The 27135-nt window shown below is 44.8% G+C and overlaps 1 protein-coding gene across 1 annotated transcript in view; it reads left to right on the forward strand.

Moving 5' to 3' along the window:
• The window catches only part of PRKAR1A (protein kinase cAMP-dependent type I regulatory subunit alpha), a 1144729-nt gene that overhangs the window by 533493 nt on the left and 584101 nt on the right, over positions 1-27135 (forward strand). Inside the window, exons 6-7 of the mRNA XM_044085123.1 lie at positions 1778-1824; positions 11290-11297. Of these exons, the coding sequence (XP_043941058.1) occupies positions 1778-1824; positions 11290-11297 (55 nt within the window). The remainder of the gene's footprint in view (positions 1-1777; positions 1825-11289; positions 11298-27135) is intronic.

The following is a 27135-nucleotide window of genomic DNA, read 5'->3' on the forward strand; positions in this document are numbered from 1 at the left end:
ATCTTTAAAAAAAAAAAAAAAAATCTTCCAACTTTATTCTGCCTTTCAAGTGCCTGCCTTCTTGTCATGTCGAACAAACACGATAAGCCTGCTGGCTTTAAAAGTGCTGCAAATGCAGGCGTAAAATCCTGCTCAGTGATTCTCATGACTTGTGCATGTATTACTTATGGCCTCTACATTTACAGGAGGACTGCATTGTTTTCCATTCTTTCAACCCCTATGCGTTGGTTGAAAGAGGGAATAAACTTAGTTACGTCTGCAAAAAGAATGCGAGTTGCAGACCCCCAGTTATTTCCTCCTCTTTCTCAAGAAACTTTGTGTACCAGCCTTGCCCCAGAACAAAAGGGGAAGAATCATGCATTCTTTGTATGTACATGGGCAACAGAGATTTTACATAGGTGGAACAAACAAGTTTAGAAAATGGATCACTTTCATTTGGTAAATGCAGGAAGGGGAGTTCAGTCTGAAAACCAAGCTTATCCTGATGTTTGGCCTACTGCATATGTATTGTTCCACTAGAGCCACTGCTGCCTCCAATGCTTTCCTGGGGTGGGAGTCTGTAGCCAAACCATCATTGGAAGTAGTCACCTGATTAATAAATCATATGCCTTGTCATCTGTCCACATTTTTTCCAAACATTAGAGTGTGGACATTATATTCAGACAAGAGTAGGGATTGCTGCACCCCTTCTACAGAGACTTTGATAATCATGTCATATCAAGAGGGACCCCCTCCCAATGGTTTGTAAGCCCTGGGAGTCTTCCCAAGAGTCCTTTTGAGTTGTTTAAGGAATGTAGTACGTAATGTAGTTGTGTGAACTTAACATAGTTGTAGGGGTGTTCAAGTGTATTCCGTGTTGCAGCACCAATTCTATCATTCCTTGTTGCATACTTGAGTAGGCTTATGTGCTTCAGTCATCTTTTCTTCTTTTCTTGTCTATTCTCTTGACCAGTCACAGTATCATATGGTCATCAGCATGGAATTTAAACAAGTCCATGTTCTGATGCATTCTCTGTGTCATTTGTTAGTCTCTTCATGAGGTTATAGTGCACTTAGTGCGTGCTTTCCTTCTTTTTACTGAATTGTGATGTGTGCAGGTTTATTTCAGATTCAACATCCTTGCCCAGGTTTTACTACTAAATATACCAGCAACTGTTTACTTGTGCCCCATAGACTGACTGTGCATTGGTTAAAAGATAGTCCGCTTGTTCTTTTCTTATAATCTGTTGTGTTTGGTTAATTTATAAACTTTTTTTTAGCTTGATCCACTTTGTCTGTTATTCACAAAATTGAATGCCTGGATTGCTTCTCCATACTGCTGATAAGACATTCACTGGTATTGCATGCAGAAGCATTTAACTTTTTTCTCTTGGTTACTGTTCTTGTTATGCCTACTGTAATCCGTCCTTGGTAACATCATCTGATAGCCGCATGTGTGAGCATCCCGTATGGCATGTAGTCATCTTTAATAGCCAATTTCTGGTCTCTCAATTTTAATGCTTGCCTGTTCATTAATGTAGAATGCACCAGGATGTATTTCAGTAGACGTTTTCTGATGAAACTGTTGTTTTGGTACCTTGCCAGCAAAGTCTATGTGGAATAGCCAGAGATGCAGTTTATAACTTCAGAAAATGTAATAATTATTAAGCATGTCTTTAAGTATGTGGGTAATAATAATGTATATTTTTCACAGTGTGCTTATTTTAAGTGGTCTGATCTTGCTTTTAGAGATAGCTGTTTATGTGGTTCTGACTGAGTTATTTGTTTTTTTTCTTAGGTGATGAAGGAGACAACTTTTATGTCATAGACCAGGGAGAGATGGATGTAAGTTAAACAGTTGTATATATTGAACAGCAACAATTCTTCGTGCTTACTTAAGTATTATTAATGTAATACTGTGATAATTTTCACTACCTGAGCTGTTAACTTTCACTGTTTATATTTTGGTGATCTGACTTTAAGACAGGGAAATTGCTAAAGAAATTTAAAACGGTCAACCAGATCTGCTTCCATTCTCATTCATAGAGCTTTAAAAATGATTAGTGGGGTATAGGACATGTCTGCCTTTCCCTCAGTTCTGACTTTATTCTAATGCTGGATTTAGCAGTGTCTCTAGGGAGAATTGATGCTTTTCATTCTTCTGGTTTCACTAGTAAATCTGGCATTTGTCTTTGACATTACTGATTTTTAATGCATATGGTTAGGAAGGTATCAGGTTGTACTACATTACAAGATCTTACATTGATGTTCCTTAAGTACAGGATTGGCAGTTTGATCTCCACCATTTGGATCCCCCCAACACACACAGTTTTATTTTGATATTTCTGCAAGTGCATCTTATGCAAGGCTTGTCCTAAACCTAGCTACGTAATCATGTTATTCTTAGAGCCTGCAAGGGTTTTGCCTTGTACACAGTTCTGATATTGATCCTTTTATGGTGATAATTCCTGCATTTGCAGGAGTATGGTGCATTGCAGGTATTCACATAGCTATCAGCTTAGTCAAAATTAAGACCTGCATGCCTTTGCTGTCATGACAAAGTGCATGATTAAACTACTGAAGTTGCTTGTGATTTATCACAGGTACTTTATATCGAAAGGAGGGAAGAGTTGATGGCACACTACAAAGAATGCAACAATTGAGAGCTCCTCTAATAGACACCTGCAGAGTAAGGTCCTGTTTTCATCCTTATAAATTAGGGTGTCACAGATGCCTTCCTGTTTTGGAGTTTTATTTTGAAAGCACCATGTCCCCTGGTTCTCATGTGGCAGGGGGGGGCACATATGATTTTGGGAATACTTTGTGTAAGCTAAAAGTTCACTTAATTGTAGGCTAGTGAGCTGTCAAGACACCCAAAAAATATATTAAGCTCCTGGGCCTGGATGCTACTAACTAGTGTTCCTCCTCCAGTTTTGTTGAATTGAAAGATGCATTTATTACCGCCTTGTTGGAACTAAGCACTCACTCTTGCCTTCCAGGAAACCATACCACTGTTAATTACATGGTGCCAGAATATTTTTCTTCTCAAAGAATTCTGATACAGCTCCACCTGTGGTGTTCCTTAATCCTGAAAAAATGTCTAAATTAGTTCCAGTCTCTGACATTCTTTCACCAAAGTGGTCCAAGACGTGTCTCATTGAGAAGTAAAGGTACATAGCAGACATCACGATTTTCCGAGATGTTAATTTCCAGACTTGTATGATCAAATATCAGGCTGTTGTCTTGAAGCAGTTAATGACAGACTGAGAGGTTAGCTGTCAGTTTTTAAGGCAGAAATTATTTAACAGGACAGTTGGATTCATAGGTGGGTAGATGCATTTTAAAAGCGTAACTGCTGGTATGTCATCCAGGGCAGCTGCCACAAATTCAGCATTAGTAGATATGCGTGTCTCGAGTGTATAGCCTTTTCCAGGGGATGTAAAAGCACAGATCATTAATTGCCTTATTAAACAAGGGTCTGCTCTTTCAACATCACCTAAGAAATATTTAGGAAACTGGAGGGAAATGAGAAAACCATTCATTGGGTTAGTCAGTTTCACCTACCTTTTTCCAAATTTGAGAAACCTTTATCCCTCTAAAAGTTGTCACTTTTACAGATGCCAAGGAAAGGGTAAGTGGGTATGGGGTGAAAAAGCAACCTATAATAAAATGTCTTGGACACCCAAAGGGAATCTTTGAGACTCAAGGTCACATGGCTGAAGGGAGGCAACCATGACCACTTCATGGCTTCTGTCATGTACCTCTACCACCAAAACCACACTTCTGCCTTAAAATTCTATTCATGCTTCTCAACTGGACAGATTGTTGCCCATATTTTTGGTCTGTTTTTCATAACGTGGTTTTCTGGCAAATTAGTGGCAAATCATTAAAGATTGAAGTAAAAAAAATAATGAAAAACATTTGAGTTTGACTTCATACCATTCAGAAAATGCATGCTAATACAAAACCTGTTATTGCATCAACTTTCTAAGTTTGTAAGAGCAATATTTAAAAATTGTCCTTATTTTTGGGCGTTTGTCTCACTTTTATTTAGGGCTTTGTTCAGATTTCTTGCTCTGAGGTTGAAGTGTATGATTCTACCTGATGTTGTCAGTCTTCATTAATTCTTGACAGTTGGGGACATGGTTCTGATCTTCTGAACCGGCTCGGCCTTTATGCAGTTTGTGCCAGCCAAAAAACTTTTGAGCCAAGTCTCTACCCACAATGCCCCTCTCTGTATTACCTCAGATCTCGTTTGTCGCTCTGTCAGCAAGACTCTTCAGCCATTGCTCTCAGCTAAGTGTCTAATATTTTTATATTCTTATAGTCTTATACTCGCATATATATATATTCTTTGTGATTTCTCTGTGTGTGTTGTGTGAGTATCTTTACCCTGTACGTTATTCTTAGTTCCTCTCTCCTCCTTAACCCGTAGGGTTTTTTCTCCAATACCATCATTGGTATCCCTTTCCTCTGCATATCACCATAGTAGTCTTGTTTACCATTGTTGGTAGATTTCTTGCCTTTACCTACATCTCTCAACCTTTCCAGTAACCTTTTTTTTTTTTTTAATACCATTACTGATATGTGTTGGAGTGTTCTTGTGGTAGTATCTCTGGCTTTTCATTGCGGAAAATCTGGATTCAAACAAAACCAGGACTGTGTAAGAAAGATGCCCAGTTCCGATGGGCATCTTTCCTGTTTATTGTTTAGGAGCCCTCCATTTAGAAATTGACTGTGACTTATGTAAGGGCTTCAGACAGAGGACTTTAGTTGAACGTTGGAACAAGCTCTTTGTGAAGGGTTTACTCATATCTCCATTTAGTGAAGCCTTGTCCAAGGTCAACTTTGCTTCCAAGGATATGCCAAAAAGAGAAGTCTCTTGGTACTGGCATCCCCTTCATTGCCGAAGGCCCACAAGCATAAGGCTGTGGTTCCCAACTACCTCAGAATCAACTGCTAAGGTTCCAAAACTTGAAGTTGATGTACCCTCGGCACTGTTCACTTCCACGGTGCCCTCAACACCGGGGTAGGCTTCAGCTTCTTTAGTTTCTGGCTCTGTGCCCAGCTCGCCTTCAGTGCAGCATCATGTTTTGGCCCCCTCGGCACCTCAGCAGCCTCTGTTATTCCCCTCTGTACCAAAATTAGACTAGGACCCGCCCAGGACAGGGTATTCTTCCTCAATAGACACTTTCCTGGACCAGCTGCCTAAGCCCTTTCTAGAACATCCAGTGCCTCCTTCGGTCTTCTCAGTTCGGTCCTCTAGGAGTGTCTCTGAGTTGGATGTGAGGTTGGTGGAGAAACCTTTGGTGGCCAGAGGCATTCCTTCCTGTCCTTTCTCAGGTCCCTCCCTCACCTGGACTTGGGACCTCCTCTTCCCGGGCTACTGCTGTTTCTCCTCCTCTGACTTCCACCAGAGTTTTGGAGCTCAGCACTTTGATTTCCCCGGTACCAGCTATTTTGATGCCGTTGGGTATTTCCATCTCGGTACTGGAAGTTGCCCTGACTTCGGTTCCTACTGCAGAGCCAACAGATTCTTTGGGCTGTGACCTCTCAGTCCGTTCCATGGGTCTCGGTCCGGTGCCTACTTTTTGTATGGTGCTAATCTTGGCTCCTGGAACTTCTAGAGTTGTGGGTCCTTCCCCGGTTCTGGGGAGGGGGCTCTGAGTGGATTGTGACCCCTGTTCCGAGGTGGTCTTTCTCTGTTCCAGGCTCCCACTCCTCTTTGGGGGGCACCATCTTCCAGGTCATGGAGAGGGCCTTGACCGCTTCAGGCTCCCAGCTGGTTCATCCCAGCTGGTTCATCCTGCTTAGGATGGTTACATTTCCATTTTCTCCGGCCAGAGTTGTCACCAATCCCTTCGACAGGACAGCAAGCACCGGAGTTTCAAGTTGCCCAGGAACTGAGCACATCTTCTTCTGAGTGCTCTGGAGAGATCCCCACTGAGGAAACGCCCGGTAAGAAAGCATGCAAGAGGAAGCACCTCAATTCCCCTGAAGAATCTGTCACCAAGGGCACAGATTTCGATGAAGGGAAGGGTTCCCCCGGTCACCCCCTGAAGATCTCCTTTGGAGACATGCTAGAAATTCTCAAACAGGGGTAAATGGAAGTCCCAAGACCCATCCTCTGAGGAAACCATGTACTTGCAAGACTTTGTTGGCTGACTGTGTACTTCCTGGGTGTCCCCACCCACTGACTATCTCATCAAGCTAGTCATTCAGCGGGTTTGGAAGGCTGCTGATGCAGTAGAGCCTATTCCCTGGAGACCTGACAAGGTACTCTAATCACTGGAGGGCCACCAGTATTGGGCCAGATGTTTGACAATAGATACCATGGTAGTGGTGGCTGCCACCAAAAAGGAACTTGCCGGTGAGAGTCCTTCTGTACATCTACCTAACAGGGAGTCTAGGATGGTGGACTGGTTTGGAAACCGGGTCTGTGCTTCATCAACCTTTGCCCTTAAGTCTTTAAACTTTCTGGCACACTTACTTTACTAGACTCCAAAGAGACCTGACCAAGAAATTATCAGAATCTCTGGCTGCGGCCGTCTCTAGCGAGGTACAAGATAAAGTTGCCTTGCAGCTAGCCACTCTGGAGTCTGTAGTGAACTCATCCATGTGGCTCATCCCACGTGCAGCCGAAGATACGACCAAGGCAGTGGGTTCTGGCATTGCCATTAGGCATCACGCATGGATGCGCTTGTGATTTCACGGAGCCCTTCAAGTCTTCCTTTGTCAATGCTCCATTTGACGCATCATCCTTGTTCGGACTCAAAGCAAAGGACACATTAACCAGGTGTGAAAAGGATGGTAAGACCCTGTCTGCTGTAGGCATTCATTTTTCTGCTCCTCAACGATCCTTTTCCAGGAATCTGAGCAGTGTGAAAATGTGGTTCAAAAAGTCCCAAGGGCCTTTCTAGGGCACACATGGCGGTAGCTCCCCTTGGGGCAGAGGGGGGCCTCAAATGGAAGACGCTAACCCTGAGGTAGAGCTGCCCGTAAAACTAGGGGTCCAGAGACGACTCCTCTAGACAGCCCTGACAGTACTCCTGAAGGGAGACCCAATTGCTTGCCTCTGGAAGCAGTCGGGGGAAGAATTTCACTGTACAAATTGGCCTGGCGACAAATAACCTCCGACACTTGAGTGCAGAAAATCACAACGCATCCACTTCATCCCTTTTACACATTTTCTATAAAAATTGCCAATGTTGCACCCCATCAGAGGGATCAAGCAGCCAAAGAAATCCAAAAGCTGCTGCAAAAGAGTCATTCAAGAAGTCCCACCAGACCAGATAGGATCTGTTTTTTACTCCAGTTTCTTTTTAGTGCCAAAAAAAGATGAGGGACTGGAGGCCAGTATTGGACCTCAGCCTTCTGAACAACTTTGTTCAGCAGACAAAATTCCGGATGGTCATGGTTCAGTCTATTCTTCCCTTTCTAGAGGAAAATGATTGGATGTACTCTATAGACCTACAAGATGCGTATTACCACATAAAAATGGACAAGTGCTCGAGAATGTTTCTCCCGCTTTGGGCTGGGGCCAGTCATTACCAGTTCAGAGCGCTGCCCATTGATCTCACTACAGCCCCCAGGGTGTTCACCAAATGTATGGTGGCTGTCACAGCTTACGTGAGGTTATGCAGATTCTGGGTGTTTCCTTATCTAGATGACTGGCTCCTCACTGCCTTGAACAGGCATCTACAGATTCAGTCCATAGACTTCATCACACGCCTGTTAAGTACTCTGGTCATTCCAATCAACTACGAATAATCCGTTATTCCCCACTGAAGACATAGAGTACATTGGAGCCCGACTCAACATGGTTTCATAGGTTCATACTAGGCTATCTGCCCGAGGGCATTTACAAGCCTAGCCCATAGTTTTGTGGCTTACGCCACCCCTTTAGTTTGAGGAACTATGCCCATTATTTTGCTGTGCCTCTGTCGAGCAGTGACACTGAGGTAATCCCTGGGGTATATCTGCTATCTCCCATCCATTGGTCAAGATTTCTCTTGAACAAGGCCAGCGAGGTGCTCTGCCTCACATATACCGGGATTTTGTTCCACAGCATAGGAGTCTTTGGGTGATGAATCTATCCCTCCAGCACGCCCTATTAATAGCCGTGTCAAGGTTTAAGTCTCCGCCTTGTGGCTCTGATGGATCTAGATTTTTGAGGTGAAGCATATTCATCAAATCTGGGTTTGACATGGCCTTGTATGTCGGGCACAGGTCACCTCTGAGCAGCGTGGCGACTGAATAGAGCTGGAGTTCTTTCAGTCGGGCAGCATAGGTCAGATTTTTGAGACCCTTTATCCTTTTGGTGAGGAACTTTTGTGGCCTCTCCAGCTGCTGCAAGTGTCGGGTCAGATACATTCCGAATGGGGCATTGTACTCGATCATTGGTCTGATGAGTGATGAGTATAGGGAGAGACTGACCTCCCTTGATCTAGATGTGAATCCCTTCATGATAAGGTGGGCAATGTAGAAGGTCTTCCTAACTACTTTAGCAACATGGGTGTCGAATGACAGGTTACTGTCAACCTGGGTCCCCAGGTCCCTGATAACTTCTTCTGTGCTCAGTGGATTGCCACCTATATGGTAGCTAGGGGTAACCTTGTTTTTCCCGAAGGGTATGACTATGCATTTTTTGGCATTTAACTTTAGGCCATGGCTCTGGCACCAGTTATCCGTTTCTGTGAGACCCTTCTGAAGGATATCTGTGTCAGATGTGTTTTCGACTACGGCACCCAGTTTGCAGTCGTCTGCAAACTTTGTCAGCCATAACCCTCCTGTGTTTGCTTGTACTGGAAAAGTAGATGCCAAACAAGAGTGGGCCCAGGACTGAGCCCTGTGGGACACCACTTGTGACAGGCTTTGAGTCTGACATGGCGCCAGCAACTCTGACCCTGTGGGTTCTGTCACTCAGCCAGTTTGCAACCCATCTTGTGATGTATGGGTTAACATTTAAGCTGATGAGTTTTTCAATGATACCCGAGTGGGGTATTGTATCGAAGGCCTTCGCCAGATCGAGGTAGGCTGTATGGACTGCCTTTCCTCATCAATGGCCTTGGTGACTGTTTCGAAAAAGTCAACCAAGTTTAAAAGGCATGATCTGCCTTTGACAAAGCCAAACTGGGTTGGATCCAAAGTCTGCAAATTCCTTATGTCTTTATTTATGAGATCCATTATGATCCTCTCCATGGCTTTGCAGATAAGGCTTGTCAAGCTAATGGGCCGGTAATTTCCAGGGTCGGTGGAGGCACCGCCTTTGTGAAGTGGGACCACAGTCGCTGTGTGCCACTCCCTGGGTACGTATCCAGAGGTGAGACTACGATTAAACAGCTGTCCTAACTGTGGGTTTAATTCCTCGTTGAGTTCGTGGAGCACACAGCCGGGGACACCATCAGGTCCCATGGATGCTGTGTTTTTTGCCTTGGAGAGAGCAGTTCTCACTTGGGCGTTAGAGATGTTTGGGGGGCTGCAATCGTTTGGTATAGATATCTCTCCTTTTGGGGGGGGGAGAAGTTAGCACTGAACCTGTCAGCCAGTATGTTGGCAATGTCTGTAGGATCAGTAATCTTCACATCATTTTGAACTAATTCTGAGCATATCTGGGAGTTTCCTCCCAGGTTTCTAACATAGCTAAAGAAGGCCTTATGATTGTCTTTTGAGTCTTTAGCTATTTTTCTCTCAAAATTTGCTTTGGATGATTTTATGAGAGCTCTTAGTTTTTGCTTATAGTGATCAAAGGTGTCTTACCTTTTAAGGATTTTGCTCTATCTTGTAGTAGCTTCCTCCTTTTGTTGTAGAGTTTGTTTATGGCTGGGGTCCACCAGACTGACGCTTGCCTTTGGTATAAAGAGTCTTTGTTTTGCTTGGGATTGCCTTATCCATGCAGTCCTGCAGGTGCTGGTAGAAGGCATTTGTAAGTGATTCAGCGGCTTGAGTACTGTTTTCCGCGGCTCGGGGCCTTAAAGGAGACCACACTAGTCTTTAGAAGTGTGAAGTCGGCTTCGAGAAGTTCTTTACTGTGGTCTTTTTTATTTCAGGTGGGGGTGGGATGAGGACCTCCAGTGAGATTAGTTTGTGATCTGATCTCACCAGTAAGGGGTATACTTCCGGTGTTGAACATTGTGATCCCATGTTCGTGATGATGAGATCAAGTATGTTTTCTCCTCTTGTGGGGATGGTGACTAGTTGTTCCATGGCATTTGAGTTTATGAATTCCAGGAACTTTTGGGCTAGGGTGTTTGGGCTTGAGTAGTGTCCCCAGTCTATATTAGGGTAATTGAAGTCACCTAGTATGATGGTGTTTGGAGATACATTTATCCCCTCCAGTGTTTTCAGGAAAGCCATGTGAGGTTCCTGAGTTTGTGAGGGTGGCCTGTAACATGCTACAATTTGCAGAGCAGTCTTGCCTATGGTTATTTGCACCTGGGTGGTCTCCGATGCATCATGCGTCGCCACCAATCTTGAGGTGTGGGTGTCCTTGATGAATATGGATACCCCCCCTCCTTTCTTGGTATTGTCCGGATTTTGGGGCCGGAACGCATGATATGAGGTAAAACCTGATAGTGCTGGGGTGCTCTCAGGAGCCTTGAACCAGGTTTCTGTCACAGCACAGACATCGATGTTCTCCATACTGAGAAGGGCCTCGAGTGCGTGCATTTTGAGATTGAGACTTCTGGCATTGAGCAGCATTACCCTTAGTTTTTGCCTTTTTTGTGTTCTAGGGTGGTAGGTTTAGAATTTGAGCCTTGCCTAAAAAGGCACTATGGGGGTGGCAAGAGCCTTTGCCAAAATCCGAATCCCAGGGTGACAGGTGCAAGCCGTCCCTCATGGCAGCGTGGCTTGTCCAGCATGTCATCCCAGGCAGACAGACATTGATCCCCTTTGAATGACACCAGAGTTTAAGCCAATTGTTAAAGCTGATCATCTTATCTCTGTATTGTGGCATCATTCTTGGTGAAGGTAGGATACTGCTCAAGGTCAGGGTCATACCTGCCTGGGCTACATAATCAGAGAGCTCCTCAATGTCTCTTTTCATGTAGTCCAAGGAGGTGCGTCTCAGGTCGTTTACACCAGCGTGGACAATGACTGAGTCGTACTTGTACCTGCTGTTGAGAGACCTGAGTGCTTGCGTTATGTGGCGGATTCTAGCGCCCGACAGGCAGCTTACTGTGACCTTCTCTTTACTCAGTCTCGTGAGCGGGACGTCAGTGTGTCTGACTATGGAGTCACCAATGACTAGTGTGTCTGGCATTGTGTTTGGCCTTAAGGGCTGTGACTGTTTGACACTCTGACTGTGAGGTCTATGTGTTGCAGGTGTTGTGTTCTGAGGTGGTAGTTGTTTGGGTGTCTGCTTTGGTGGCCTCTGCTGTTTTGGTAGATTTTTGATCAGAGCCTCGAGTATGTCTTTGTGTGTTTATGTGTATGATTTGAGGTTGTGATGGTACTATGTGAGACTGGGTCTATAGTGTGTGTGGTAACCTTCTCCTCCTGTCTGGTCTTGCCAGTCCTATGTTGAGAGAGCTCAGCCTCCAGTTTGGCCGTATAGTTGCATCTCTCGCATGTATTTGTGTTTAGTGGGAGGAGGAGAGGGTTGTCTGTGTACATGAGGCAATTGTAACATTGCCTCAATATTCCCAGGTTCACCAGCTGAGCAGGAGAGGACACTAGCAACTGATCCCTCGACATGCTAGAAGGAATAGACAAAAAAAACTTTAAAAGAGATTCCGGGGGATGTGGGTGACCGAGAAATGGGGTTTGCCTTTTTGGGTACTATCTATAACACGAGTGCTGTATCAAGGTGATAAGTACTGTAGGAGCAAGTGCTAGGTTTTACAGATAGAGAATAGTCTACTTGGAGTCAAGTAGAGATGATCTTTTTAGTTATAGGATACGCTGATTAGATCAGTAGTATAGTTCGAGGAAGGTAGTTTTAAGGGAAAATTTGAAGAATGGACTTTAGGTAGCCCGAATAGTTTAAACCTGGTTAACCGCCGCTGCCCTAGTGTGCAACCGTGGCAACTCCGCGCTAAAGCGCGCTTTATAGCAGGGGGCTGGAAAAGACAGGAAATGACCCAAAATGGCCAATAAACTACAAGTTACTGCCTTAAACCACTCCTCTAAGGACAAACTGGCAGCTCAGTACTCCCCACTCTCACTGGTGAGTAAAGAAACTTCCCCCTGACCAAACAAGGAAAATGGAGAAACACTGGAACCAAGACAAAGCCCAGGGATCAGCAAAATCTGGTCTCTGGAACACTAGTTAGGAAAGTATGGAAAACAAGGATATTTTTTTTTGTTTTTTTTACAGAAAGGCAGAAAACACAATAAATGCTATAATTTTCGACTAATTGCTATCAAAAGCTAGTACACTTGAGTGTATTAGCCTGTAGTTTAACTTTTAGGCAAAACTTAAACTAGCAAGTGCAGTAAACAGTTTTAGCTTATAAAGACAGTAAGAACAGTGCAAACTTTGATAAAACAAGCAAAAACAGTAGTCGAAAGTCACAAAAGGTCGAAAAAGCCAAGGAAAATACTTAAAATCTGGAAAGGTAGTCTTTTCTGGTCTCTGCTGCTAGAGGAACACTGCTGGCCACCACGAGGAGCTGTGCTGAGTTCTCAATAGCTGGAAAAGCCCGCCAAAACGCTTTATAGCAGGGGGCTGGAAAAGACAGGAAATGACCCAAAATGGCCAATAAACTACAAGTTACTGCCTTAAACCACTCCTCTAAGGACAAACAGGCAGCTCAGTACTCCCCACTCTCACTGGTGAGTAAAGAAACTTCCCCCTGACCAAACAAGGAAAATGGAGAAACACAGGAACTAAGGCAAAGCCCAGGGATCAGTAAAATCTGGTCTCTGGAACACTAGTTAGGAAAGTATGGAAAACCAGGATATTTTTTTTTTGTTTGTTTGTTTTTTTTTTTTTGTTTTTTTCAAGTTTTTTTTACAGAAAGACAGAAAACACAATAAATGCTATAATTTTCATGCATAGCCTCTCTACCCTTCACAGGCTCCAGAAGATAAAGTCGCAAGTTCAGCCCATTCAACCAAAAAACAAGGTGCCCACACTTCTAATTCTTCAGGCCCTAGGATCCATGGCAGCAGCCATCACCCTGGTCCCCCTGGCAAGGTTTCACATGTGGATACTTCAAGTGGCTTTTAGCCTCACAGTGGTCCATTCTTTCTCACCCAGTGAATCAACCGTTCCTGATAAGGGAACATTGCAAAACAGATTTGTGTTGGTGGATGAAGTAGGAAGAAATCCTAATGGACCATCCCTTTGTTCCCCTTCAGCCTAAGGCCATAGCGAACATGGATGCCTCCCAGATGGGGTGGGAGGGCATTTTCTGGGAAATAATATCCAAAGCACTTGGTCACTTTAAGTGGCCAACGTGCACTTCATGTGTCCTGGAAATGAGAGCAGTGCTCCTAGTGTTGCAAGCCTTTCAAGCTGTTCTTCCTCAGATAACAGTTTTGATCCAATCAGACATGTCAGTAGTCTGGTACATCAACAAACTGGAGGGAACGAAGTCCTAGCTCCTCTGCCGGGAAGCTATCAGAGTTTGGCAATGGGCACTATCCTTCAACCGCTTTCCTGTGGCAGCGCACATACCGGGAGGCTCCAATGTGATAGTGGGCAAGTTGAGCAGACACATTCTTCTGCTTCACGAGTAGGCGCTGAATTCCACAGTGGCAAAGGAAGTATTTTGCCACTGGGGCAAGCCTTGTTGCGACCTGTTTGCATCCCCAATGAGCAATAAGTGCAGCACTTACTTTGCCCTATTCCCTCAAGAGGGAGAGTCCCTGAGAGATGCTCTCCTTCTCTTTTGGTCCACTGGTCTCCTTTATGCCTTCCCCCTTATTCCCCTCTTCCTGAAGAAAGCTCATAGGTTGCGAGCCAAAGTGATCCTCATTGCTTCTTTCTGGCCCAAGGATGTTTGGTTCTCCTTTCAATGGCCTCGCTTGGTTCACCAACCGTGGATTCTGGACCCAGTTCCAGACCTGCTCTCTCACCCACAAGGGCTGCTACATCCAGATCTTCACTCCCTCATGCTCACAGCTTGGTTCCTTCAATTCCGTTAGTCACCAGGCACAATAACATTACTTCCCCAGTCTGAAAAATTCTTCTGGCTTCCCATTGATCTTTCACCCGGAAACTTTGTTCCAGTAAATTGAAAAGATTTTCTCTTTGGGCCTTTAAAAATCATTTAGACCCTTTCTCGGCTCCAGTTGAAAAAGTCTTGGAATTTCTAGCTGATCTTTTGCAAGGAGTGGCTGCCTCCACCGTTGGGAGTTCATTTAGGAGATTTCACAATGGTTACGATGACTATCCTTTAATTTCCCATCGCCTATGCAAAGTGTTTCTCAAAGAAGTTTTACGTATCAAACCTCTGTTCAAGGATCCCTTATCTTTGTGGGATCTCACCTTCATTTTGCAATACTTAATACTACCTCCTTTTGAGCTAGCTGCCACTTGCCATCTCCAATTAGTTTCTGGAAAACTCTCTTTTTTTCTAGTGGCCATCACTTCTGCCAGGAGAGTCTCAGAGATTCGGGTACTTTGTACAAAAACACCATACATAATTTTTCATAAAGATGTGGTGTTAAGAACTAATCCTTCATTTCTTTCTAAGGTGGTCTCTGAGTGAAACATTAATCAGTCTATTCACTTACCAGATGTTCATCGTGTTACACTGCTGCAGTCATCACACTTGAGTTATCCTGCCATCAGGCAGTCCCGCAGTTGGCCAGAGTTCCAAAGTCTTGGTCCGGCGTTGGTTGCTGTCGCTTCTTCCCTGACGTCAGTGCGCAGTTTGCAAGTGCCGGTCGGCCGACTCCTGAGATTTTCAAATCGAATTTCAGACCTAAGTCTTCAATAAAGCTAAGTGCCCCATTGGGGAACCTTTTCTTGCCGCAGTCCAATGTCAGAAAAAGTTAACAATTGCATTTCTTGTGGGAAGCAAATACCTCATGAGGACTTTCATTCTTATTGTATTCCCTGCCTAGACCCAGACCACGACATCACAGGTTGTCGGTTTTGTGCTAGGTTTAACAAACAAACTATTACACGTCTGTTTGATTTCGCCCGACATTATTTTGGTAGGAAATTTAATTATACCATGCCGTCGGAGCAACCGACGACCGGAATGCATAAAAAACGCAAAGATAAGGACAGGCAGCCGAGACCCAAACCAGACTCCGAGGCCTCTGCTAGGCCACTCACCGGTTCTCCGGTTTTCAGTGAGGCGCCTACGCAGCCCCTGATGACCGCTGATTTAGAACCCCAGGCGGCATCCGATTCCCAAGCAGAGATTGCTAGGCCTCTACGACCTTTATCTTTAGGCCCTTCCGACTCCATGGCTGAAGGAGATTCCGGTGCAGTTGAAACGCCTTCAGTTGCAGAAGGTGTCTTCAGACCGACTACACTCACTATTAAATCCTATGCAAAGCTGAAAACACCTTTAAAAGCAAAGAAGACTGTACAGCAGTCAACAGTACAAGGCCCCATGCCTAAGAAACAGATGCTTAAGATGGCTGAAGACTTAATTACCCTAATCAGGTGTTCCCATCCCTCTCCTGATAAAAGGCCTAGACAGGAGGAGGACTAAGCTTCCTCTGACCAGGTTTCAATTTCCTCAGATTCTTCTGAGGAACAGTAATACTCTTCTTCCCCCTATGAAGACTCACACAAATTCCTATATAAAAGCCCTGTTGCTGACCCAGAAACCATTTCACAGGGTCCCAAAGGGGTTAAGGCCTCTATTGCTAAAAATCCTGTACCCTCTGAAAGGGATCCTAGAGCACTAGGCAGATGGGGAAAGAAAGTATATATCTCAGCTACTCTAGCTATGAGGGCCTTAAATTGCCAGTTTCACATGCTGAAATATCAACAATATTTGATGTCTCAATTAAAACAAAAAATGATCACACATACAGCGCAGCCTGATTACAAGGAAATGCAAGATTTGTTGCATGCAGCTGAACAAGTGGGAAAACATACTTTGCAATGTGGATTTGATACATTGGAAGCTTCTTGTAGAGTAGCAGTGACAGGGTCTGTCATACGTAGGTATGCTTGGTTAAAAGAACAAACTTTACCTGATCATGTTAAAGCAAAGTTATTGGATGCACCTTTACAGCAGGATGTTTTATTTGGTGTAAAAGCAGAAGAGGTTTTAAAGAAAATGGGGAGGATAAGGCAAAATCTGTGCAGACGGTCAAGGATTTTTTACAGGTTCAACCCCCTCGTTTCAGCAGAAATTGGTCTACCTAAAACTGGTCCTTTCCAGCTTCTGACAGACCACAGAGGGGTAAATACAGACACCCAAGGGGCAGAGGTCAGTCGCAAGGCTCTTACAAGCCTCGGCAATGGGGTGCCACAACCCAGAAAGGAGAAGACAGGTCTCAAACTATCAGAAGACAAACACAATGACTTACCCCTCAGACTGCCAAGCAAATCCCTCTTGACAGCTCCGTTGGGAGAAAAACTAGCACTTTTTGCAGACAACTAGCACATCATCACAAAAGACAAATGGGTCCTAAATATTGTATCTCAAGGATACAGATTCCACTTTCACACTTTACCAAGGAGAAAAGGAATGCCAAACCTGCCACCAAATCAGTGGCCAGAGGCTCAAAAACAAATTATAGCTCTCATGGACATGAGAGCCATTCAACAGGTTCCTACACAGGAGCAAGGACAAGGATTTTACTCGAGACTCTTTCTAGTTCCCCGAAAGGGCAAAGCCAGGAGACCCATTCTGGACCTCTCAATTCTAAACACATATCTGGAAGTACCCAAATTCAAGATGCTAACACTACAGCAACTTCTTCCCATGCCGGGCAAGAAGGCTTGGCTAGTAACGTTGGACCTCAAGGAGGCATACCTGCATGTCCCTATCAGACAAAATTGCAGAAGATACCTCCGATTTATAGCAGGTTCAACCCATTACCAATTCTCTGCACTGCCCTTTGGCTTATCTACTGCGCTCAGGGTCTTCACAAAATGCCTGGCACCAGTAATTGCATACTGCAGACAGAGGAATTCAAATATATCCATACCTGGATGACTGCCTTAGTCAAGCAGAAAGCAAGGACATTCTTTTAAAACATCTGGCGTTTGTCAAAAACCTGTTAAGTTGCCTAGGGTACACAGTAAACGAAAAGAAGTCAAAATTAGTGCCCTCACAAGACATAATATTCATGGGTGCCAGCTTAAATACAATGGCCCAGATGGCTTATCTCATGCCAGACAAGCAAGGACAACTGACTCAATACTTCAAAATGATGGCAACAAAGACCCAACTCCCTGCAAGAAAAATTCTGCAGGCCTTGGGATTCATGACATCTTGCATACTACTAATACCATATGCAAAACTGCATATGAGGAAATTACAATGGTACCTGAAAAGTGTATAGACTCAACACAACCACAGCTTAGAAACAATAATACACTCATTCCCTGCCTTCAACAGGAGTTTCTGTGGTGGGCTCAGGCATTTCACCTCAACAAGGTACAGCCTTTTACCTTACCCACAGCCAGGCAAACTATAACAACGGATGCATCGGATTATGCCTGGGGAGCATCAGGAAAGCCTATTCAGACAAATGGAAAAGATTCTGCGCCTGGAACCAGACTAAAGGCCAAAATCCCCTTGTCCCAAATATTTCTCAGATTCTACAATATTTAACTGAGATGTTGCACAAAGGACTTTCCTTTTCATCTGTTAAGATCCACGCCTCCGCTATTTCATCTCAATACAACACGGATCCTCCTATATTTTCACATCCGTTACTAAGACAGTACCTCAGAGGGGCTAAGAACATAAGAGAGAGCACCAACACCAACTTGGGATCTCAGCTTTGTTTTGGAAAAACTTACACTACCGCCCTTTGTACCAGCTTTTACAGCTGATTTACAGTTTCTATCATGGAAAACTTCCCTGCTGCTAGCAATAACTTCAGCACGAAGAGTCTCAGAGCTACAGGCCCTAATGGCAGTGGAGCCTTTCATCATTTTTCATCAAGACAGAGTCTGTCTACAAACTAACCCTTCCTTTATGCCAAAGGTGGTATCCAGGGTGGCCCTAAACCAAACCATTCATTTGCCCACCTTTTATCCAAACCCCCAGAACAAAGGGGAAAGGCTCCTACACTCTTTGGACATTCACAGGCAATTAAGTTATTACTTGGATAAAACTAAGGCTTTCAGAAAATCTGACCAGCTCTTTGTATTCTATGCTGCAGGTTCACAAGGAAAGGCCATCTCAAAACAGACCATTTCAAAATGGATAGCACATTGTATCCGTTTCTGCTACACACACCATGGGAAACCTGTACCTGGTAACATTAGGCCCCATTCCACCAGGGCTACAGCAACATCAACAGCCTTCCTCAGAGGGGTACCAACCTAGCATATTTTGGAGGCTGCAACTTGGAGTTCAGCGCACACCTTCACCAAGCACCATCACTTACCTCTATACTCTAAAACCAGAGCTGGCTTTGCCACTGCAGTTCTGCAGGGCCTACTAGCTTCTCCAAATCCTGTTTAGTTCTGCCACCCATCCTTAGCTTTGGGATTCAACCCAAGTGTGATGACTGCAGCAGTGTAACACGATGAACATAGTACAGTTTTGTACCTACCATAAATGTGGATGTTCGAGTGGTCACACTGCTGCAGTCCAGGTTACCCTCCCTCCATCCCCTCTGACCTAGCTGAACTTCTTTATACCTTTCTATCCTGTACAACCTTTGTGGTGTATTTGCTTGTAACTGAAGGTATTCCTTTTATATGTTTTATTAGCAATATGTATTGCCTACCTACTTGGGGCACCTGACATCTGAGGCAAGAAAAACTGAAGAAAATGGCGTTGGATGCCTCTTATATACCCCTGGCACACTGACGTCAGGGAAGAAGCAACAGCAACCGACACTGGACCAAGACATTGGAACTCTGGCCGACTGCGGGACCGCCTGACGGCAGGATAACCCAAGTGTGATAACTGCAGCAGTGTGAACACTCAACACCTACATCTATGGTAGGTACAAAACTGTACTTTTTCTTTCCCAGTTTGTTTAACAAAGGCGAATATTGTTTACATTTATTAGACATTCGTAGCTGAGATTTTACCTTGGCAGGACTAAAGATTGCAGACCATCAGACCAATTGTTTGTTTCCTTTGAAGGACCAAGAATAGGAAAGTGTGCATCTAAAGCAACTCTATCTAAATGGTTAAGAGAATGTGTTACCTTAATTTATGAACATAATCGAGCATTATCTGCGCCTGTAAGAGTGCATTCCATCAGGTCCATTGCCACATCAGCTGTTTTTCATTTCAAAGATTCTGTAGATGAAATATGGCAGCTACAACTTGGGCTACACCTCATACCTTTTCATTACAAATTAGATATGGTCTTTGGGGGAAGAGCATCCTTTGGCTCTATGGTTCTCAGGCATATCATTCCATAAGGCCACCCAGGGAGCAAAGTAGCTGGGGAATGTCCCAACTGTCAAGAATTAACGAAGATTGACAACATCAGATAAAAAAGTTATGTACTCACCATAACGTTTGATCTATGTTGTCGATCTTTGTTCATTCTTGACATCCCACCCTCCTTCTCCCTCTGTAAGATTTCCTGGAGCCTTGGTACCCTTGTCCTGGGCTTTCATTAGGGTTTTTACCTTAGACATGGCTTCTTCTCACAATTTATTTCTCCTCCTTGCTATAGTCTGCAAACTTGATCTGAGGTAATACATAGAGAGACATTGAGTAGAGACTTGGCTCTAGAGTCTTTGGCTGGCGCAAGCTGTATAAAGGCAGAGCCGGTTCCGAAGATCAGAACGGTGCCCCCAGCTGTCAAGAATGAATGAAGATCAACAACACAGATGGAACATTATGGTGAGTACATAACTACTTTTTAAATCCACTTGCTCACTGCCCCCATTGTAAAATAAATTTGAAGCAGTCTGGCATTATTTGTAGAGAACTGGAGAAACATAACGTGGGACAAATTAGTTTTAGAAGTAGTGTCCCATGGATATAGGCTTCAGTTTCAAGCATAATTAAGGTTTTACTGCATACCCCTAGTGCAAGTCAATCAGAAACACTGTGTTCCCCTTCTAGAGCAATTCTTACTGCACTGTGCCATAGAAAAATGTACCTTGGGTAGACCTCAGAAAGGCATTGACTGTGGAGGCAAGTTTTAGATCTCATGAGACTAAGAAAGTACCTTGGGGTACCAAAATTCAAAATGCTAACCCTTCAAGTTCTATCTCTTTTGGATCTCTTAAGTTCTGATGTTAACTCTGGATTTAATGAAGCCTTTCATCACATTCCCATTCACAAGAACCTTGGATTCTTTCTCAGATTTGTAGTGGGGTGCTGCTACTATCCGTTTACTTTGCCTTTTGCTTTTAGTTCTGCTGCCATTGTATGATTAGTGTTTCTAGCTGCAGTTAAAGCCCACTGCCGAAGCTCTGGGGTGCACGTTTACCCTTTTCTGAATGACTGCTGGATTCAGGTGTCTACATTGGAGGGGGTAGAATGGGTCCTGAACATGACATTGTTCTCAAAAATAAGGCCTGTATGAATCTCTGCCATATTTAATCTCTGCTACTGTACTAGTTTTCATGAAGGTACAACTGAACTCCACATTGCATTCCTGCAGCAGCACAAGGTGGACTTGAAAACATATTTTTTTGAAGTTGCCCACAAAACCTTGGTCAGCCAGAGTGTACTTGCTGGTCCTGTGGATGTTCATCGTGTTACACTGCTGCAGTCATTACACTTGGGTTATCCTGCCATCAGGCGGTTCCCCAGTCGGCCTGAGTTCCAAAGTCTTGGTCCGGCGTCAGTTGCTGTCGCCTCCTCCCTGACGTCAGTGCGACAGGGGTACATAAGATGCAGCCGAAGTCATTGTCTTCAGTCTTTCTTGTCGCACGGTGCCTGAAGCAAAAGCAGTTCGCAAGTACCGGTCGGCCGTCTCCAGAACCGAAGTCTTCTACAAAGCTAAGTACCCCATTGGGGAAACTTTTTCTTGCCTCAGACCTATGTCAGTTAAAGTTAATAACTGTATTTCTTGTGGGAAGCAAATACCTCATAAGGATTTCCATTCCTATTGTATCCCATGCCTAGGCCCTGACCACGACGTCACTGGTTGTCGGTTTTGTGCTAGGTTTAACAAGCGTGCTATTAAACATCGGTTTGATTTTGCCCGACATTATTTTGGTAGAAAATTCAATTATACCATGCCGTCGGAACTTCCGACGACCGGAATACACAAAAAGCGCAAAGACAAGGATAGGCATCCGAGGCCCAAAACTGACAACAAAGCCTCTTCTAGGCCAGTCGCTGGTTCTCCGGTTTTCAGCGAGGCGCCTTCGCAGCCCCTGACGACCGCTTCTGTAGAACCACAAGCCGCCTCTGACTCCCACGTGGAGATGGCTGTGCCTTCGGACGCACAAGTTCTTCAGCCTACCGAGACTAACCTTTCAGAGGGATCCGGAGTAGCTGAGCAATCCACAGCTACAGAGGGTGTCTTCAGACCTACTCAGTTAAGCATTAAACCCTCAGCTAAGTTTAAGCCTCCTTTAAAGTCAAAGAAACAAATACAGCATTCTCCAGGACAGGCCTCCATGCCTAAGAAACAAATGCTCAAGATAGCCGAAGACTTAATCACTCTCATCAGGGGGTCCCATCCCCCTCCTGATAAAAGGCCTAGACAGGATGCAGACTATGACTCATCCGACCAGGTGTCCATCTCTTCTGATTCATCCTCGGACCTAGGATACTCTTTACCCACTTATGAGGATTTTGATGCTGAGGAATCAATTCTATCAGCCTCACCGCCTGAGGACTACTCCTGTGGGGAAACCCTACATACCATGAGGGAGCATTTCCCCTGGGAAGGCCAGGATTATTCAGAATCCAAGAAAAGGCTCAGAGACTTCCTTTTATTATCTCAACACAGACCTCTTGCTATTCGACAGTGTTTAGATATTGTGGATGATGTGTATACTGAATCCAGCTTAAATCCTGATTCCTTACCTCCAGCCCCTGTTAAACCTGACAGATACTACAGAGTCCCTGACTCACATAAATTTCTGTATGAAAGCCTTGTAGCTGACCCTGAAACTATTTCTCAGGGACCCAAAGGAGTTAAGGCCTCATCAGTCAAGAATCCATTTTCCTCTGACAGATTCCAGAGCATTAGACAGACGGGGAAAGAAAGTATATACGTTTGCAACTTTAGCAATGAGAGCCTTAAATTGCCAGTTTTACATGCTAAAATTTCAGCAATTTTTTACTGTCTCAGTTAAAACAAAAAATGCTTCCAGAATCAGATCCTCCTAATTTTAAAGAAATGCAGGATTTATTGCATGCAGCTGAACAAGTGGGAAAGCATACGTTGCAATGTGGTTTTGATTCTCTAGAGGCCTCCTGCAGAGCACCAGTTACAGGCTCTGTCATTCGAAGACATGCTTGGTTAAAAGAACATACGTTACCAGATCATGTTAAAGCAAAATTATTGGATGCACCTTTGCAGCAGGATGTGTTGTTTGGAGTTAAGGTAGAAGGAGGTACTAAAGAAAACAGAGGATAAGGCAAAGTCTATGCAAACGGTGAAGGATTTCTTACAGGTTCAGTCTCCTAGATTTAGCAGAAACTGGCAAACTAAGAATTGGTCCTTTCCAATTACAGACAGACCTCAAAGGGGTAGATACAGACGTCCAAGAGGTAGAGGTCAAACACAAGGTACTTACAGGCCTCGACAGTGGGTTGCATCAGGCCAGAAAGAAGGGGAAGACAGGCCCCAACCATATAAAAAAACAGCTCCAATGTCTTCCCACTACAGCTGCCAAACAAATCCTTCTTGGCATCCCCCTTGGGAGTAAAAATGGCACTCTTCTACCATAATTGGCAAATGATCACCAAAGACAAATGGGTTCTCAACGTTGTATTTCAAGGTTACAGGTTCCACTTTCACACTCTGCCAAGGTTAAAAGGAATGCCAAATCTGCCACCAAATCAATGGGCAGAGGCTCAAAAACAAATTACAGCACTTATGGATATGAGAGCTCTTCAAAAGGTTCCATCACAGGAGCAAGGACAAGGATTTTACTCAAGACTCTTTCTGGTACCCAGAAAGGACAAAGCCTGGAGGCCCATTTTGGATCTTTCCTCTCTAAACACTTACCTGGATGTTCCGAACTTCAAAATGTTGACATTACAGCAGCTTCTTCCCATGCTGGGCAAGAAAGCTTGGCTCGTGACTTTGGACCTGAAAGAGGCATACCTGCATGTCCCTATCAGACAAAACTGCAGAAGATACCTCAGATTCATAGCGGGTTCAATGCACTACCAATTCTCTGCACTGCCCTTTGGCTTATCTACTGCGCCCAGGGTCTTCACAAAGTGCCTGGCACCAGTAATTGCATTTTCCAGACAGAAAGGAATTCAAATTTATCCGTACCTGGATGACTGCCTGATTCAAGCAGAGAGCAAGGACATTCTTCTAAAGCATCTGGCGTTTGTAAAAAAGTTAAGTTGCCTGGGGTACACAGTAAACGAAAAGAAATCAAAACTAGTGCCCTCACAACAGATTATATTCCTGGGTGCCAGCTTGAACACAACGGCCCAGATGGCTTATCTCACGCCAGACAAACAAGGACAACTGACTCAATACTTTCAATTGATGGCAACAAAGACCCAACTCCCTGCAAGAAAAATTCTGCAGGCCTTGGGTTACATGGCATCTTGCATACTACTAATTCCATATGCCAGACTGCATATGAGGAAACTACAATGGTACCTAAAGAATGTATGGTCACAACACTGTCAAAGTTTGGAAACAGTTATACCACTAATCCCTTGCCTTCAGCAGGAGTTTCAATGGTGGGCTCAAGCTTGTCACCTCAACAAGGGGACAGCCTTTTACACAACCCACAGCCAGGCAAGCTCTGACAACAGATACATCGGATTATGCCTGGGGGGTGCACACATGGCAGGCAAATGTATTCAGGGCACGTGGCCCGCAGAACAAAGGCATCTTCACATCAATCAAAAAGAGATGCTAGCTGTACAAAATACGCTTATAGCTTTCAAGGAAGTACTGCATCCAGGACAACTACTTCTAAAGATATTCAGCACCACAGTTATGTGGTACATAAACAAGCAAGGGGGCACTCACTCCTACCCCCTATGCAGACAAGCCATGACCTTATTGAACACAGCTATAAACCTTCAAGTTCATCTGCAAGCACAATTCCTGCCAGGAGACAAAAACACACTGGCAGACGACTTGAGCAGAAACATCATGGATCCTCACAAATGGGAGTTGATTCCACAAATATTCAGAATGATAACACAGAAATGGTGGAGCCCGGACATAGATCTGTTTGCATTCCCAATTAAATTGCCAGCTACAAAATTTCTGCACAAGGAGTTACCATGCACAAGCATGGAAAGTGGATGCCCTCTCATTCAGCTGGGAGAACCTACAAGTGTACGCCTTCCCACCACTACCTCTCCTGCCAGAGGTACTCTTAAAAGCAAGGCAGGAAGAGACAAAGATGATCCTGATTGCACCAGACTGGCCACGCCAGCACTGGTACCCAATCTTAAGGAGCTTAGCACAAGAACCACCCTGGATTTTGCCTCAGATCCCACATCTGCTGACCCAGCAAAACAAACAAATACTACACAGCCAGCTAAAGACCTTAAACCTAGCTGCATGGAAGATTCCTTAGTCAAACAAAGCAATGCCTCTCTCCAAAGCTGTTATGGATGTCATTCTGGCAGCCAGAAGGCCTAGTACCAGGAAAGCCTGTTCGGATAAATGGAAGAGATTCTATGCCTGGAACCAAGCTCACAGCCTTGACCCTCTTGTTCCAAACATTCCTCAGATACTACAATACTTAACTGAGATGCTGGACAAAGGACTCTCCTTCTCATCCATAAAGATCCACACCTCTGCCATCTCTGCTCATTACAACAGGGGTCCACCAATTTTCTCAAATCCTCTGTTAAAACAGTACCTCAGAGGGGCTAAAAACATAAGATCGGCCCCGTAGCGCATCTACTCCAACTTGGGACCTCAACTTTGTTTTGGAGAAGCTAACTTTACCTCCTTTTGAGCCAGCCAACACAGCAGAATTAAAATATATCTCTTGGAAAACTGCTCTGCTCCTGGCAATAACATCAGCACAAAGAGTTTCAGAATTACAGGCACTAATGGCAGTGGAACCTTTCCTCATTTTCCACCAGGGCATGGTGTCTTTAAGAACTAACCCTACTTATATGCCAAAGGTGGGTATCCAGTGTGGCTCTAAACCAAACTATTCACCTGCCAACTTTTTATCCTAAACCACAGAATAAAGGGGAGAGACTACTGCACTCTTTGGACATTCAGAGGCAGTTACGCTTCTACTTGGACAAAACCAAAGCTTTCAGAAAATCTGAGCAATTATTGGTAGCATATGCTGCAGGAGCACAGGGAAAAGCCATTTCAAAACAGACTATTTCAAAATGGATAGGACATTGTATACGTTTCTGCTACACATACCATGGAAAACCTGTACATAGCAGCATTGGATCTCACTCCTCCAGGGCAACAGCCACTTCAGCTGCCTACCTCAGGGGAGTACCTACCAAGGATATTTTGGAAGCAGCAACTTGGAGATGTCCTTCAAGAATGCAACTGCAGTCCTGACATATGGGTTGTCCTGCCTCAGGCAGCCCTTCGGTCGACCGGATTCCAAAGTCTGGGTCCGGCGTCAGCTGATGTCGCCTCCTCCCCGACGTCAGAGCGGCTGGAGTATAAAGTCATCCGCCGACGCCATCTTCTTCAGTCTTTCTTGCCGCGCGGTGCCCGAAGCAGAAGCAGTTTGCAAGTGCCGGTCGGTCAGCTCCTGTGTTTTCAGTTACCGAAGTCATCTAAAAGCTAAGTACCCCATTGGGGAACATTTTTTCTTGCCTCAGCCGATGTCAGAAAAAATTGAAAAAGTTAATAATTGTTTGTCTTGTGGTAAACAAATACCTCATAAGGACTTCCATTCTTACTGCCTCCCTTGCCTGGGCCCAGACCACGACGTCTTGGCCTGTGCTGCCTGTGCTTGCTTTAATAAGCGCACACTCAGGCGCCGGGCAGAATTTGCCGAAGACTTTTTTGGCGAATCTTTCGCTTATATCATGCCGTCGGAACAACCAACGCACAACCTACCAAAAAAACGCAAGGACCAAGACCGACATCCTTGGCCCGCGTCGTCCACCGATACCACGCCTAAGCCCTCCGCGAGTGCATCGGTCCCTTCGGAAGCGGTAATTCAACCGCCCAGGCCGACACCGCTTTAACGCGTTCTTCGGTCCCGGAGATTTCAACGGTGCCGGTTGTTGATTTTCCTCCAGAAACCGAAGCTCTAGATTTACCCGACACCATTCCTGTGGACGAGGTTATACCCCTGCACATGGGGCAGCTAGGCCTCCGGTATCCATGTTCATCAAGGCCTTTGCACGTGCTAAGGCTGCCAGCCAGGCCAAGGCCCATCCTAAATCTGCTGCTCGGGGCCCCTCTTCTGATAGATCATGACTCTTGCTGCAGATCTAATCTCTCTTATCAGGGGTTCTCAGCCGCACCCAGACAGAGGTTCTCAGCCGCCTGCAGATAAAAGGCCTAGAACTGAGCAGACAGACACCCTGTCTTCAGATGAAGCCTCTGGGGATTCAGAGCACTCAGATACCCAGGAAGAATCCTTCCAGGCCTATGAGGACTCGGATGCTGAGGATTCAATTCCCTCTGCCTCCCCTCCAGAGGATATTTCTTTTGGTGAAGTTCTCCACTCCATGAGAGAACATTTTCAGTGGCAGGGTCAGGAATTTTCTGACTCCAGGGAAAGGCTACGTACCTTCCTTAAGCTACCCCAACACAGACCTTTAGCTATTCCTCCAGTGTTGGATGTCCTTGATGATGTATACTCAGACTCCAGTGCTTCGCCTGATTCTCTCCCTCCTGCTCCTGTCAAGCCTGACAGATATTACAGGGTCCCTGAAACCCATAAGCATCTCTTTAAAGCCCACTCTGTGGATCTAGAAACTATTTCACAGGGCCCCAAGGGAGTGGCTACTTCCTGCCAAAACCCTCTGCCCG

This window comes from Protopterus annectens, chromosome 10.part0 (genome assembly GCF_019279795.1).
Source record: "Protopterus annectens isolate FY-2018-M chromosome 10.part0, PAN1.0, whole genome shotgun sequence".
In the NCBI taxonomy this organism is placed as follows: domain Eukaryota; kingdom Metazoa; phylum Chordata; order Ceratodontiformes; family Protopteridae; genus Protopterus; species Protopterus annectens.